At 36.0% G+C, this 17,766-nt stretch overlaps 1 protein-coding gene across 1 annotated transcript; it reads left to right on the top strand.

Annotated features, from left to right (window-relative positions):
- The first annotated feature begins 345 nt into the window (after positions 1-345).
- On the top strand, positions 346-17,766 carry Itgbn (Integrin betanu subunit). The gene is made up of 13 exons (XM_053754871.2): positions 346-609; positions 4,341-4,479; positions 8,071-8,228; positions 8,737-8,902; positions 10,540-10,684; positions 10,944-11,130; positions 11,344-11,465; positions 11,823-12,152; positions 12,892-13,064; positions 13,395-13,580; positions 14,292-14,461; positions 14,761-14,961; positions 16,059-17,766. The coding sequence occupies exons 1-13, from the start codon at positions 537-539 to the stop codon at positions 16,430-16,432; spliced, it is 2,424 nt and encodes an 807-aa protein (XP_053610846.1). The 5' UTR covers positions 346-536; the 3' UTR covers positions 16,433-17,766.

Genomic DNA, 17,766 nt, shown 5'->3' on the forward strand with positions numbered 1-17,766 from the left:
CACCTGTCCTGTTTCTAGACGTTATATTAAATATTTTCAGGGCCTCTGACTACGGGAATGCAAAAAGTTGATGTGTTTACATTTATTTCTTCTTTGAGCAACGCTGATGGATTAACTATACCTAATAGGAGTACCTATACACAAATTCTATTCACAAAACCAAATTTAAGTACCTAAGTACAGCCATATGTGTACTTAGGTACTAACCAAACCAAAAATTCTAAGTCCGATGAATAATAAATGAAACAATAAATACCTAAATTAAATAAAAAGTTTTAAAGGCTACTCAAAAATATCCGCTAGCAGTAGCTAGCACCATCCGCTAGGCTTGCTGACAACCGTGTGGCAGAGGTGTGTCAGATGCCGCGACGGAGAGACGTGAGCGGCCGCGTCGCGACGCAGCGCGCCCGCGCGTCCGCGCTCGCCCTTATCTCCTTATCACCCCTTATCAATTACTCACCGCGAAACCGCTCGCTCCTCGCCAGTTGATTTTCACGCGTGCGATTACGATTGCCAGATGTGATTACCATTAAATCATGACTGAATTGTGTTATGCTAAATTGTCTGTGTTTATTGTGCTCCTCTTAGTTTTGGATGTTGGCGGTCAAGGTAAGATTTAACTTGACGTTTGTTTAAGATAAGTAATTGATTGGAAACAGTGATAAGCAAACATATGTGTAAGCAACATCTTATCTGTGTTGAAAAGACAAGGATAGCAAAAGGAAAATTATGATGTTAACCAATATAATTCTTTGTTTTTACTTAGGTATCCAGGATAAATAGAAAATGTTTGCAACCTGTAAATAAACCGTGTCTACCTTGGAAATAACTGCGTAAGTTTTAATAGGATTAGCAAGCAGGCGTTAAACATCTCTGCGTCTCTGCCATTCTTAGACGATTATCGGTTATAAAATTAACCGTTTTCCATCTGTTAGGCCGTAAACTGTAATTTGCCTTCTCCGAAATTCAATTTCAACTACAACTAACAAATTTAAATTAACTAAGACCAAATAATTTATTGGTTTCTTGCTTGTAGTCACTAGTTTTATTATCGAAATAAACAGACGCTGTGCACTTGCATAATGAAACATAATAAAACTGATTCGTTATCTGTACACGCATGTAAAGTAATATAAACCAATGACTTCAAAAGCGGAGATTTATTTGATGCACGCGTAAACCGAAATAACTAAAACAGACGCATGGCGCCGAAGCCCACCTGTTACATTAGTTTTCTAAAATAGGATTTACACTAAATAGGAATGACAGTTATAAATAGAATAAGGAAGGAGGATATTTTGAGCTTTCAACAAATTACTTTAAAATCGTTTTCTGGATAGGTAGCGAAGTGTCTGAAAGATTTGTCCGTGACTGTGATAATTGTATGCTACCTACTACATAGCAAAACAAACATGGCTATACCTAACAATGTAACATCTGTATTATTGTAGTACCCGTGTTTAACAAATAAATTATTTAATGATTGTAGAGCTACACGCATACATCATCCGCAAATCATTGCAAATTCGCCTCTTTTCAAGGTGCGGAAACATTTTCAATGCGGTTGACTGTATCTAAGATTTAGTAGAAACTGGTGAGCGTTGAAATAACGCAACGTGGTAATAAGCGATTTGATGACATCAGCATTAAAGTAATAGGTGCAACGAATAACTTTGTGCCTATTACTGTATTATTCTTATATGTATAGTTATAAATAAGTAGTCAAATTACAGTTTATTATGCTTGATATATTCTCGAGATCATTTCAGAGATTATGTCTTATGCTATATTTGTCGTGAACATTTCAGGACGGATATATATATCAAAAGGTAATTACTTACCTATCCCATGTTCATCCTAGGTTATATGCGAGTGCACCAAAAGCTATCATAAACACCCATCCATTGAAACCTTTTCTTGTATCTGTGGCTAGTTGTGGGTAAAACAACCGTTTGTTAAACATAAACAGCTAATCCACTGTTAAAAGTCGTTACGGCAAAATTTATGTCTCAAAAGGCTCGTGTCTACGGCTTCCGCGTCAGGCATAAACTCATTCGGAAACGTTTCTCATTCCGAATCTCTAAATAAAACACGGAAATGCTTTTATGTTCGTCTTCATCGCTAGTTTCTAATGATGCGCTTTATGTATCTGGAACTCGAAATTCTTTGGTCATCGTTCTACTTTTATGTGAATTAGCAACTTCTATTTCAGTAAGTGATATTATGGTAAAAACCAACGGTTTTTGTGTTGCCAGTATTTAAATACCACTGACTGAGATGGGATTAGATCACCTTTCAATAAGTTTGATAATTATCAAATTTTTAAACTGGACAATGTTTAGAAATAATTAGAAGGGAGGAATTAGGTAAAATACTTAGAATACCGGGGTTCATTTTCTTGTTGGTTCTAGTAGTTATTTCTAATTCTAATCTTATCTACTGTCTTAGTAACCTATTTTTGGTAGAAAAACAGAATCTTAGATTTTATATCCATCGTTATCGATATTTTATCAGATACTAGTAGAAATTGCATTTTACTACGTGCATTACGTAGTAAGGTATAGTCTACTGCTTTTCAATAAGAATAACTATATGTACTGGTACGGTGCAGCGGTGAACTATAAATTGGTGTTATTCTATGTGATACTATGAGTTTTGTACTATGCGACAGATTATTTCCTCAAGTAAATAGTACCTATTCGTAAAAAAATAATAAAAAATCGCGACGAATTCCGGCAAGAACATCCTCCTTTTTTGAAGTCGGTTAAAAACATGAACATTTTCAAAATGGACCTGCGAATTTACATGGAGCTATCTAACTTAAGCAAACTTCTGTAAAATCTCATACGTATACAAAACCTCTTTGTATATATATCTATGTATCTACTTGGTTTGTGCAAACCAAACATGATTTATTTGCTAAACTCATTTTATCAATTTACGTAGGTAAGTACTAATCTTACTTATTGTAAGTAGGTACTCACATCATGGATTCCGAGCATCCAAAAATATTTTAGACAAAAAAGGTCATGAAACGGTTTAAAAAGTGGGAATAATTCCCACTTATATGGGTTTTTGTTCATTGTTACTAAGTACTTCATTTCAAGTAATAATATGTGTCTATATTTGCTTATAGATAATCATTGGACCTACTTATTTTGATTGATAAACCGTTATTAAATTTGTGTGCAATACACGTCCATAAAACTTAATAGGTTAATCATCGGATGTGTAGTCCGGTTGCGGTGTTACCGCTTAGTTATCGACTATAGGATCTATTAGATAGTTAAACTTGTAGTTAAGTCACGCTTTAATATGAGACACGTGCCGTCTTTATTTGTTATAGACTACATAATTAACTTTAGGAGGAGAAAAAGTCTAGCTACATTATATTTTATAGTTCGTTTCTCCTTGGAAACACTCTGCTCGTCTGACTTGATGAAGCGGGTTAGTTCTGTCATGTAATAAATTTAGGATGTCTGTGCCCTTTCCGATGTAGGTATGTATGCAAAATAAAAAAAAATAAACTCACTTCCACAATTGATATGACGGCATCTCATCTTCAAGTAGTAACTTGAACATGAGATGCCGTCACATCAATTCATCTTTGCTTCGAAAATATGATATGGCCGCATTTACTTAGTCTATCAGTAATTAACATTCTATAAGAGGTTCATTTTGGTAATTTTACAATAGTTCAATACTTACTTAGTTACCAAATTGTATTGTTTCAACTTATGCTATTTTCTCACTTCGTGATTTAGTTTAACGATTGCCATCTGGCGATAAAAACCGGAATAGGCGGCTTAACTATAACTTATCATAAGAAAAACAAATGAAAGTACAATAAGTAAATTATGTGATGCCGAAAATAGGACCAAGTACAAGTACCTCTCTATAAGTGACGCCTGTTGACACAGTGTGTGGGCGCGCCCGGTGATTACGGAGACGGGGAGATTAACGCCCTTATAGAACCATAATACTTATAACACGTAACACAGTGTGCTTATTGCTTATCCTAGGCATTATCGTGCATTTAGAAAAGATTGTTAGGAAGATTACGAAATGGGAACTATTCTATTATAATTTACCAATTAAACATGTTCTTATCGAATATATTATTGCTAACAAATGGTGGTTTCAGTTTTATTTATTTACATCTTAATTATTAGAATCCGGGTTAGGCACGAGGTAGTCTCCTGAGGTTTGACGATGTCTGATGTTCCGCAATAGCGCTTGATTGGCGCCACCGGAACACTAGTGTTCCGGGTGGGATAGAGGATTAGAAATATGGTCGCTACTTCACTTTAAGTTTACATTACTATTTATATTTGTTACAGCTCAACAACAGCTATTTAACAAACTGGTATGCATAGAGAAAGAAGAGTGCGGTGCATGTCTCACTGCGGCGTCTCATTGCCGCTGGTGCGCCGACCCTTACTTCGACAACAGGGTGCCGCGGTGCAACGATGATGAAAGGCAAGTCTTGTAGAATATATTTCATCAAAGCTGATATGTGTACCAATGATCTGACAAATAAGGACGCCGAAAACTGTGGGAAGTGGAAGAGGCTTACAACATAAAGTCAAAAGGGAGTGAAAAGTTTCATTCTGATAGGTTGCGGTGACGATATCCCAATAGGCAGCCCGTAAGAGAAAAAGTAGAAAAGGAAAACCTGGTTTCGACGTCCTATAATTAGGAAAACAGCCGGGAAAAGGCTCAGATTAGAGATAATATGATAAGAAGAATAAGTAGAAAAAGAATAGTGCAATATATGAATACACACAAACAAGCTTCAGGCATACCAGAATATATCTTTGGATGAAAATAGCTAGCTATAGACACAAATTGTCCACTAATGATCAACACAAATATTGCATTTACTCTCGGCTATAATGAATGTATCCGTAGTTTGATAAATTCTCTGCAGTAATTGAACAAGAGGCTGGGTAATGTTCGTGATTTACCATTTATCTCAAGACCCGCTGTTAAAATTACTTTAATGTTTTGTTCGTTGCTAATAAATCTACTGATTTCTAAGAATACCAGCATGAATGTAATTAAGTACCTATTTATCGTTCTACTCTCCAAGCGCAATAATTTTCACAGAAATAGAAATTGCATTCTTTTGATTTTTATGACTATTAAGTGAAATCTATTTTCCACATCGAGCTGCGGACACGTAGTGCTACATAATTTATAACAGTTTAATACACTAAATTAGGACGAAACCCAAATTACTTACGTTTAAATATTTTATGTATGATGGATGACTAACATTCGAACTTACTATGTTTCAAGTTAATAAACATTTCATTCATTAATTCGTCTGAATTGTTTATGAACTTTAAATAATAATAAAATGCGCTGGAGTATTTTGAGAAGCATTTCACATTTTTCATATATTTCGTGATAACATTAAAATTACATTTGAAATTCTTTCAAGAAACTATTACCCTTTACCTTCCCCAAGAACTGCGGAACATAACATATTGACAGAAAACCATGCCGAAGTACTGAACAAGCGCAATTTATACGCATGAGTTTTTTTTCGACATCGCGTCACGAATTTGATGCCACTCACTGACTTCTATAAGTATGTACGCTGGACTAAATTGGAATGTTTTGTTATTTTCTTACATAATTAAACTAGATCTTTACCTATTATATTTCAATTTGTAGTTACAGATACCTAGGTTAGTATATAAAGTTCTGCCAAATTATGGAGAAGGAGCTCTATTTTTTAAATGAAATTATAGAGTTAGGAACGAGCAGATACGTTATATAATTCGCACCTACTTTTTACACGCTTATGTGGTTGTACTGGCTAGGTCACCGTTGTGCATCTGCATGGCTTTGTAGAAAATACTCCGTTGTTTTTGTTTTTCTACAAAATGTAGTTTAAAAGTTCATCGCTAGCTAACTACTATAGACAAATATTACCTATCTATATCCACGAAAGTTCTGCATTGCCCAGTACAAACACATTTCACGATTAAGTATGCTCTATCCAGTAAATCAATCTATTAAAGATCATTGTAGCTGCAAGTCGAGATTCCCACGTTCCACTCCGGTACCGGTCCGGTCCGGACCTACCTACTAATCAAGAGATCGTCGTTTGATTGATTATTGATTGTGAAGGTTGCACCACGCCTGCTGCGATGGGCTGGGATGAGCGCTGTACAATGCACCATGATGCGAGATGTTGCTTCACCTAATCAGAGATTAGTTTTCATGCACATTAACATGTTTCATTAGGGCGCATACATTCACAGCTGTGTGTACTAGCTTCAATAAATGTAAACAACCGTCATTTAATGCCGAACGGTTACATAGTCACTTTGAATTGAGGCTGCATTGTAAATTTGTACAAGTAGACGTGTAAAAGAAATGGGATGTGATGAGAAATAATAAATATTTCTTGTTTCATTTAAACAATAATTTCCTCATGGTTTTTATAAATGAAATATGTTTTTTGTCTCACTCGTCTTGACAAGTAATACAATTTATAAATACATATAAATAATGTATAAAAGCTATTTAAATTTAAATCTAAAATAATGTTATTTTTGCAATCACATGTAAATACCGAATCTTTATGAATAGACCTTTACAATAAAAGAGAGTAGAAGGTTTTTCAAAAGATTATTAACTATGGAATAGTTCATCATAAAGGTCAAATTGTCTGACGAAGAAACAAAAAGTACTTCAATCATGGCTGTTCCTCTCGTGACTATCGGCGTGCTATCGGCGCACGGAGAACAGTGGGTGTCTCGAACGCTATTTGATCAACTATATTCTCAGTGACATGTAATATAGGTACACTATTAATTTTGAATGGATGGTGATAGTGATAAATAAACTATACCTATTTCGTTGTATATAGAATCGCTCTTTCTAATCACCACGATTTTCTGCTGTTACATTACGTAAAGTGAAGTACAGGGTGGCGTAAAAAATATTTCGAAGATTCGGCTGTAATTTAATGACCGTCCTACCTGAAGTCAACCAATAATTTGGAATACTGTTGTTGCCTTTCAGTTGCAAAGTTTCTTATCGTATGACATTCTACGGAGAGTCGAAATTCTCGTTCGGAATGTAGAAATCACACGCCTGTTTTTTTATCTTTTGAGACAATAGAATATTCCATCAAAACTTTATAATGACTGAAAAAATCACACTTCGTTTTCAAAAAAAGAAAATAAGAATACAATTAAGACATCAGATTGAGAACCTTGTACCATAAACTATACGCAATATAAAATTAGATCATCAACATCAGAAGAATCACATTATTAGTACAGCCTATGATTAAGATATAGCACATCGTAAAAGGCAATCTCGCGCAGACGTCAAGGATAATGATGGTGCATCATGTGAGAGCGGCTATTTTCATTACAGTCACTTGTTATTTCTTCCTTACCGCCGAGCTTGAGAACATCTAGATAAAATAAATACTGGATAAAATACTGGTAATTATGGTAGATAGAAGACGTAATACATTGTTAATGTTTAGTTTATTGTATAGTTACATAGTTGTCATTACATAGTGTAACTGTTATATGTATAATTTGGTTACATATAACAGTAAGATATAATAAATTTACTAGATTGTGTGTACCGCAATCGGCTACGAATGAGCGTAGCTTTCCTCTACGAGAGTTCGTAGGTACCTTAGAAATTAGATCGTTCAATTTACAAGCAATTGCAACGTGGAAAGAAAAAATAGTTATTCAATTCTATAATCTAATTATAGCCTTTTTAATCATTTAAATAATTCGAATATTTATTTTGCTTTTTATTCAAACTCAATTGGAACAAATTCATTCATTCATTCAAGTAAAATAAATATACCGGTCACGCAAAACTCGGTAATTGCGGAAATGGAACATATCTTTATGAAGATGTAATTTCTTCGTCAGTTCGAAGACCTTCGGTCGTTTTTTGACAGGTTTGTGTTTCGATGTTAACTATCGCTGTGTATACATAATCTTCAAGTTAGTAAATTCAGAGCTAGTCAACACCCTTATTAAGCATTTTTTATAAACTAATTAAATAAACTCATTACAGTTTGGTGGCGGCGGGGTGCGGGCAGGGCATGATCCAGCGGCCCCTGAGTCCTCTCTGGGAGACAGTGGAGAGCAGACCTCTTCAGGACATGCAGGCTGACAGTGTGGAGGACGTGGTGCAGATACAGCCGCAGAAGTTGCGCCTTTCTCTCAAACCAAGTTAGTAATGGTCGGTGTATACACCGACCGAATGCAGCATGTGGCGATGCTATGCGTGTTTGCTGACGCATCTGGTGTGTGACAGCCTTTATTGCCTGAATTGAGGCTGGTGTCTAGCGATCGAGTCTACGTATGCGTTACACTTCCATGTACTATATACGTGTACAGTTACGCATGACACGGACGATGCATCTACGAGAAATTTACAGTGAAAAAAGAACTTAACTGAGTGAACACATCATTGGGATTGTGGCCTGTGGTCCAGCCCTCAAATGGGCCCACTCCTATCCTTCCGTGGAAGTCGTACGAGGCGACTAAGGGACACATGGCATTAACAGCTTATAGGTACCCATAGCATTCCCAGAGAGGGTTCACGTTAAAGCGGCCGGTTGTTCATAGACAAAACTTCAAAAATGATTATTTTTTACGTGAACCCTGGGATTTGGGGCGTCACTGTTCCGAATGTTACCAGGCATTGAATGATGATCATATGTATGGTTTGTTGCAGGAGAAACAAAAAAAATAAAGTTCAAGTACCGTCCTGCGAAGAACTATCCTCTGGATCTATACTACCTGATGGATCTGACATGGTCCATGAAGGATGATAAGAAGACGCTGGTATCGTTGGGAGACGACTTGCTGGCTATGTTGAAGAACTTGACTGACAATTTTAGGTAAATTTTGTTTGGATATTTGTTACTCAAATATTGTTAAACTGCTTCTAATTGTTATTAGCACTCGTTTCCAAAATCTCATGTAGAGGGGCTTCTGAATACCAGCGTTATTTCCAAAAAATCTCATCTTGTTATCACCAAATCCATTTAAAAAGTGACTTCGTTTCCCATAAATACCAAAAGTACTAATAAGATTGCAGTTGGTTAGCAATATTATGATTATGACACTATGTCTGCGAATACTCTATACTTAGTAGAAGGCCTAAGTACTGTCATTATAACTGCATTAGCCTGTAATGAAAATCGATTGATGCGTGTCTTCATAAGACACGAATCAGTATTTCCAAACAGCATTATAGCTAAAGGTACTCATAAACAATCTATTTATTTATTAATAAAAACAAGAAAAACAATATCAAAATAGTTGACAGTACAGTACGTTTTAAATGAAGTTTTTCTTACCTTATTCATCTTATAATTATTTATTTTAAAGTGCAATTGAAGAACATATTCAAATAGTATTATTTTTATTTATCACTAATAAGAGTAATGTCTAATCACCATCTCAATTCCAACGTCATGCGCTTGATTATTATCTTATTAAATCCATCGTCATTTTATTCCAGTCGCCTAAAGTCATCTGACATGATTTTTAGATTTGGTAGGTATTCAATCACACAAATGTCTACTGGATGGATTTCAATGAAATTTGGCACAGAATGTAACCTGAAATATCAAATGAAATAGCAAATAGAGTTATTATAACAAATTCTTACGTCACCGAAGGCCCGGGACGCAGCTAGTAAAGATATATGATAAAACCCAGAGATTAGTATATTTTATAACACTATAAAACCATAACAGACGCCATATACTGTACCATAATGATGAATACTAAATTAGTCTGCAAATACAAGTAGAGTCACTGCTGAGCTGAGATTCAGGTTATTATTTCATTCATCTTAAAATAAAGTTCGATAATTTCTGTTGTCAATAAAATTATAATGGCGCGCGCCATACGCAATTTGATCGCGGACAGGATAGACGTCTTCATCAGTGTACTGTGTGAATTTACAAAGGTTGCAGTTAGGGTAATAAGTTATAGTGCAAATAATTGAATTATATCTAATATTGCTTTTTCTGTTGCATTGGGTTTAAACTGTAAAAATAGAATAAGTTATCCAAACTTATACAACAATAATAAATAAATAAATAATTTCGAGCAACTTTCAGGCTTTGAGCTCTAAGTTGTTCTATTCAAATAAATTTAACACCATTGACCATAGATTTTAAAACATTTTCTTACATGGTTATTTATTGGCACCATGGAATCAGTAGGTACTACGTTTGTCACAATTTAACAACTTTATTGAACTTTATTCAATTGACATGCTAGACGGGAAACGAAAGAAAAACATAGAATATTGGCGGTTTCTGGCCAATCAGAGCATTAGTCTCCTGTCACAATTTTTAATTCTACCAATAAGGTCGCCAATCCCGCCATGCAGCTAAATTCTCTGGCAACTTGGCTCTGACTACCTCGCAAGGGACGACGTGTTACTGAATCTGTTTTTGTTGAAATCAAAATTGTTTAGATACTTACACATATTTCACAGTCCACACGCCTTTCATTTCAGACTAGGTTTCGGCAGCTTCGCCGACAAGCCCATGATGCCCTACGCCTACATGGACCCCAACCGACTGAAGAACCCCTGCGCGCTGGAAGACCAGAGTTGCGAGATGACTTACAGCTATAGACATCATTTGTCGCTCACCACTGAGGTAAGAATATTTGAAAACTGTATTTATTTTACTGAAAATGAAAACTATAATAACAGGAAATATCGCAAGAGTACGTAAAAATATCCAACACGTTTTTTAACATCCTTAAACACAACATTAATTTGTTTATTTCCATCATCTTTAAAAATAGCCGATCTGTCGATGACATTAAATAATTCTGCAAATCCTGATTCCGAAGCAGGAACGATTTCTATATGTAGTTATTAGAAATAATTCGAGAATAATTCATGAACCACAGGTGAACGACTTCATAGAGAAGGTGAACAAGAGTTCGGTGACGGCAAATCTGGACAATGCGGAGGCACAACTAGAAGCTCTGGTGCAGACGGTGGCGTGTGACGTCATCGGCTGGGAACCGCGATCCAGGAAGATTGTTATACTACTGTCAGACGGGTTGATGCATACTGCAGGAGATGGCAAGATCAGTGAGTATACTTTAATATTCTAAAGTTAATTCATAGAGAAGGGTTCTAGATAATGGCGCCGCAAGCTCGGAAGATGGTCAGTAAGTAGACAATTATAATATGGTGAGGTCCAAATGTGGGCCTGTGATCTTTTTCTCTAGGTCTGAGCGCCCCGTGTCCTATTCCCGCAAATAAAGACCTACATCATAATCGCCACTGTTATTTATTCCACAGGTGGTTCAGTAAGGAGAAATGATGAAGCTTGCCATTTGGACGAGAACGGCTACTACTCTGAAGCTCCCACTTACGACTATCCGTCTATAGCTCAAGTATACAGACTTTTAGATGAATACAAGGTAAGGCACTCTCTCCACGAGGGAGAGGATCGCGGCGATATTATCGTCGTGCCATGAATTTCTATAGGTACACTTTCTATGGCGCTGTCTCCACAAGGGAGAATCGCGGCGATATTATCGTGGAGACAGCGTCATAGAAATTTCATGGAAATAAAACTGTGTTTATCGCAACATTTTAGCGGTCCCAATATGGCTGCATATGAAAACACAGACTTTGGACATTATTACTTCTAAATTGATATTTCTGTAGCTAATGATTACAACTAAGCTTAGAAAATGACCGCACTAACCGTAGCGAATCTAGCAGTTAACTAGAATTCGCATGCTCCAAATTATATATTCATTTCCTATTCACAGGTTAACGTAATTTTTGCTGTTACTAATGACGTCAAAATACACTACGATCAACTACACGAGTTGCTGAAAGATTTCACGTACGTCGCTAAGTTGGAAAGCGACAGTTCTAATATATTGAAGCTAGTCAAAATGGGTTACGAAGATTTTGTGAGCGTGGTTGATTTTGAGGACAATTCCAATTTGGGGCCGATAAAGATTAAATACTTTAGTGATTGCGGAGAGCCAGGCGGGCCTTTGGTGGAGACGACGCGGTGTACGGGCGTCGAATATGGGATGACGTTGAATTATGAAGCTTATCTTACTTTGGAATCGTGTACTGATTTCAAAATGGTGAGTTTTTATAATGGGTTTTTGATACCTACATGTACTTAGCACATATTTTGTTTGCTCCAATACTGTCAGTCTTACACCACTACAGCCCTGAAGTGAATGTTGTTTTCTGGGTGCATGCGTTTAATTATAACTTATAAGTATGTGCCTAGGTATTAGTTTATTTATAAAAATAATTAGATTTTTATTCCTATTCTAAGATTTCTTACATTATTCTCGGGTTACCCGGTACAAGGCTATATGAAGATATATAAAAATAGGTTTTAATTTTTTTTTAGTTATTTTTATATTGAAATAACTCTATATATCATCGAAGAGTACGATTTTTTATTTCATTTAAAATAACAGTGCAAATGCAAAGCCTGTTTCAATTGTAATATCTTTGATAATCTTAATAAGTAGTATCAGCCGAGATATGAATCTGTGCAATGAATAGACAATAAAAATTCCTATGATTCAATTGAAACGCAGAAGTTTGTAACAAATCTTTTGGTATTCCGTAAAGGCCATAAGCGGTCAATAGCACCGATTCTGTTTCGTTGCACGATCTGTGCAAAATATTGCTCTAACTAATTTAAAAATGTTGTGTATAGAGGTAGAGATAGAATAACATATTCAAATTTTACAAAACTAACAGCATATAAAAAAAAGGAATGCTTTTAATATCTCTCAAATCGGATGTTCAGTAACCAAGATTTTTCCTTTTAAATACTTATGCATTTTCGAACATGTATTGCAGTATTACGAAGATATTCTAATCTCCGAGAGCCAGCTTGGGCAGGACACTCTGAGCCTTGAAGTACAGATCCAGTGCGGTTGCAACTGCTCCGGGGACCAGCTCAAGGACATGGCCTTGTCTTGTCCTTTGAACTCCCATCCAGTGTGTGGCGTCTGCCAGTGCGACAACGGATGGTAAGTTTGACACTTGGTTGTTCACAGTTTATGTGGCCTTGTGTAACTTTATTTCGATTTCGTAAAGTGTCAAATTATTATCACAAGTATGGAGGTCGAAACTTAAATATTTGAAAAAATTATATTTCTAAAGCGGGTCAAAATGTAAATATTTTGGAGATCTAATCTGAAAAGATTATTATTCACCTCGAACTGAGTAGACATCGATCTCCTATTTAGCAATACAACATGATAACCGTTGTTAATAAATAGTCGTTTAAACTAAAAAAAGTCTTAGAATCCACCATAGCAATTAAATTGTGGCTTAACTTGATGACATTTTCATTTCAGGTCGGGCCCCAAATGCACTTGTTCAATCGCCGACGATACAGCATCAACTGAGCTTATGATGCAATGTCGAGCTCCTAACTCGACGAGGAGCTGCTCCGGCGCGGGAGACTGTTTGTGTGGGAAGTGCCAGTGTGACCCCGGCTTCCAGGGCCGCTACTGCCAGTGTCAGACCTGCGAAGTCAGCACGTAAGTGACCTTAGTAATTTATACTATATGTGTAACTGTATTTGTACTTATGATAAAACAAAATCATAGTAAGCCCTTGGGCTTACTTTGTCTCATTATTCATTATAAATAAATAAATAAATAAATAAATATATTGGGACAAATCACACAGATTGAGCCAGTCCCAAAGTAAGTTCGAGACTTGTGTTATGGGATACTAACTCAACGATACTATATTTTATAATAAATACATATATAAATAAATAATTACATATATAAATAAACATTGTTACTTGGTCCTCATTATGCTTGCATAATGAGGACCAAGACTGTTTAAATGAGATTTTCTGCATTTCTTCTCGCCAGTGGTCATTATAAAATATCGCTTGTAGCTTTGAAAATAATTTAATTTCTGAATAAATGCTTTGACTCAGCATCAGCAGGTAGTACTGAACTATTGGATTCTTATGACTCTGAAATTTATGTTTAATAAGCGAATATTTTTCCAGCGGATATAATTGAATTTGATTCCTTATCTGCATGAATTTTCATCTCACATATAACAACATAAAAAATATGACGTCTCCAATAGGACATAAATATGGTCTTCAATAAAGCATGAAAAAGTATTATCACTTCTCCAATAACCATAGTGTTGTTTATTTTTATACATATTGCTTATACATACCTACTACCTAGTAGTAGTAAACTTGCATTTTATTTTTGTTCCAGAGAGAACGGACTAGAATGTGGAGGAGAAGATCGCGGATCGTGCGCGTGCGGGGAGTGCGTGTGCGCAGACCACTGGGGCGGCGTCGCCTGCGACTGCGCACTCAGCAATGAGACGTGTATAGCGCCGGGGAGTAAGGAAGTTTGCTCCGGACACGGAACTTGTGAATGTGGTACGTTTGTAGTTCCTAAAGCGGGCTCCAAAGACATAATTACAGTTATTATTAGCTCCTACTTAAAACCCTTTCGCCTGTTTAATTATAAGATACTTTGACTAGGTTTTTGAAATATATAAAAAAAGCTGAAGAGCTGATGGATCCTATTGACAATTTTCGCCTAAAAAGGCTCTTTTGAGGCTCTCTGCTGTAGTTGCTGCAGCACCAGCCTTCCTCCAGCGTCCCACACCAGCGGTCGAGATTCGGTTTCTACTTTTAAGATATCTCATTGATCGAACTGTTCATTGATGTCCTAGGCCAATGCCTGTGCGGGCTGACCGACGCCAGCCCCCCGAGCCGATACTCGGGCGCGTACTGTGAGACGTGCGCGTCCTGCCAGAACCCGCTCTGCGCCACCTCCCAGCCGTGCGTGTCCTGCCATCTGGAGCAGGGCTGTGACCGCCCCTGCTCCATCGCCAGCGGCAACTATACTGTCGTCGAGAACTACAACACCACAGGTACGTCTTGTTTGCTCTGAGATACAATAGAGTGCTTTTCCTTAGTTTATGTTGAGTACGTGTGCGGACTAGTTCAAAGATCAATCGATTGCGAAACCAATTTGAAAAATGCATGATGACCCTATATATGTATCAAAATAGCACCATGCAAAGGATACAGAAATCTCGGTCGTGCTCATAATATGCCCAGCATCTCTAAGGCTGTTTGTTTTTTCGAATGCTTTTTTTTAAATTTGGCGTCTAATGGTATTCTTTTCTTTCGTCGGGTCGACTATTCTAATTGTGTCGCTTAAACACGTATGTGAAATGTTTGAAACTTAGCAGATGTTGGAAAATTTAATAAATTACTACCTAATAAATGTGTAATTTGAGTCTTACTATCAAAGTGACAGCGTTAGTGTGCGGGGAAAGCAGATTTGTCCTCCGTTATTACGCATTGAAAATGTTAATCACACATGTAGGAGAACATAGCTACCAAGCGAGACATTAGCATTAACGGCATAATCAGCTGTTGAAATTACAAGTGGCGGTTAGATGAAATCGAGGAAAGTGTCATTTGTGTTGTGAGCCAATCTCGCTTGGTCACAACTTGGCTAACCGCAGTTCGTCAGGGCCAAGCAGTTAGACAAATGATAGCGGCATTCTAGACTGCGGTATTTGGGGTGATTAGATATAATTTACTCTTTTTACTGATTTGTATTGGATAAATAATGTTAAAGGAAATGATTGTCATTTTGCTTCCGATATTTTATTTGCATTTGACGTGCACACAATAGAAACGAAGTTTTGTTTAAAAACGAACTTCTCACAATATTACCGGCGAATTCGTTGGCGTTAGACTTCTGCTTCGACTAAGTAATAAAACTATTGCGAAATTTATGCCAGTAGATATAAACATTTTTTTTATCTACATCAAATTTACCTATAAAATGTTACGTACGTTTTGATCACTTTCCAAAACTATCAAAAGGTGTCTTCATCAGATTCATATAGATTTTCTTTGGACTTTTCCTTATTTACTATCCGGACTCAACTAACAAATATGAGTCTTGGCCTCTAAGACGAAAGCTGTTTGAACATATTCATCTTATTTTCAGGAGCGATAAAGAGTACCGACATCAGCTGCATATTCCGTATCGACGACTGTGAGTACAGATACACATACGCTGCGGCCTCCAAAGACTCGATCGACATGGAAATCATCATACGGAGTAAGGAGTGCTCGCAGATCAGTAGAGCGAGAATCATGAATGTTGGGTTTGCAATCATGTTGTGCATCGTAGTGGCAGGAATTGTGGTCATTTTGATTGTTAAAAGTCTGCAAATTGTGTCTGATAGAAGGGCCTATGCTCAGTTTGTGAAGGAAGCGGAGATGAGTCGGCTGGATCAACAGGAGTTGAACCCGATTTATAAGTCCCCGATTTCCCAGTTTACTATGCCTGAAGGGTATCCTAGAGATAAGATGGAATGAATTGAACTGGTTTAATAGTTACAATGCGCAGCCACTACAAAATTATACCTACTAATATGTTTTACTTTGATGACATGGCTAAGATCACCTTGAGACAAGGAAAATTTTGTGATTAACTGTAAATAAATACTTGATACCTAATTAAAATATTCCACTTAACAACACTACTCAAAATAGGTGTAAATTGTCACGTTTCCAATAAAAGTACTTAACTACGAATCGTAGATCGTAGTAGTCGTACGGTCGAATATAATCATAGTAGTCATACGGTCGAATTGCATAGTTTGCAATGGGTGATATACATAGGTCAGTGTGTTTTAGGTAAAAATATGGAACATGCAGCTTACTCAAGAGCTTGTTGTATGTGTAAAAATAATGTTTAGTAATAATTATAAAAACTTTTTGTACCTAATTATTTTAAGCACATTAAGTTACTACGTACTTAATACTTTTAAAATTTTTGCATACCTACCAGCACGAATCGTTACATACTTAATAATCTACTTATAACATCAGAATAGAAGTAATTTCATATTGAATTTGTCTTATCTATTGAAATTATTGCAAATACAAGTCCAAAGAATGTCTGTCTGTATATTTATTATAGAGAGAGAGGTTAGCCTGAGACTTCTTAAGAACATAATCGTATCGAGAATGTCAAAATGTGTGTGGAAAATTCATAGTTCCGAGTCACCAATGTGGTGTCACCACACAGTGGGGCATACAACTTTGTTTTGTTTGGTAAATAATACCAGAGAGTCCAGTATTATTTTATATAATGACATCTTATTTATCTACTAAAATTATCATTAGTAATTATCAATTATCAGTTGCCTTGGAAAAGCATGAAGAATTGAAAAGTGATTGTGTTAGATAGACAAAATAATATTGATGATTATGATTTCTATTTTCCTTATACCAATCACGTCGTCGATTAATAGGGCAGTTAATTTAAAAAATTAAAATTTGGCACAGTTTATTTAGGGTACGATAGAATAGTATCGTTGTTAATTTTCTACATAAATGATGTTATCAATATGTTTTCGGAAGAAAAAAAAACCTCAGTTATCCACCGTGTATAAATTTTGCATAAATACCTACTTAATATGACAGGAGCTGACTAGAATCGTGATTTTATGATGATTTACGTGATTTAGGTAGAAGTAGCATGTTTTTGAATTTAACATATGTCACAATTTTCACTAGTCTTTTGCATTAATGTACTTATTAATTTAATGACAATTATTGTTATATAAGTTCTTAATTTTAATTAAGTTAATGCAATTAAGAAATCTACATTTGTTAATTAAAAATAAAACAGTTTTGAAATGGTA

This window comes from Plodia interpunctella, chromosome 14, assembly GCF_027563975.2.
Source record: "Plodia interpunctella isolate USDA-ARS_2022_Savannah chromosome 14, ilPloInte3.2, whole genome shotgun sequence".
Lineage (NCBI taxonomy): Eukaryota > Metazoa > Arthropoda > Insecta > Lepidoptera > Pyralidae > Plodia > Plodia interpunctella.

Excerpts from the sequence above, each read along its gene's own strand:
- Itgbn (XM_053754871.2), top strand. The coding sequence starts at position 537 with ATGACTGAATTGTGTTATGCTAAATTGTCTGTGTTTATTGTGCTCCTC. Across the intron at positions 10,685-10,943 it reads ATTTGTCGCTCACCACTGAG|GTGAACGACTTCATAGAGAA; the intron begins GTAAGAATATTT and ends CATGAACCACAG. Across the intron at positions 12,153-12,891 it reads CGTGTACTGATTTCAAAATG|TATTACGAAGATATTCTAAT; the intron begins GTGAGTTTTTAT and ends CATGTATTGCAG.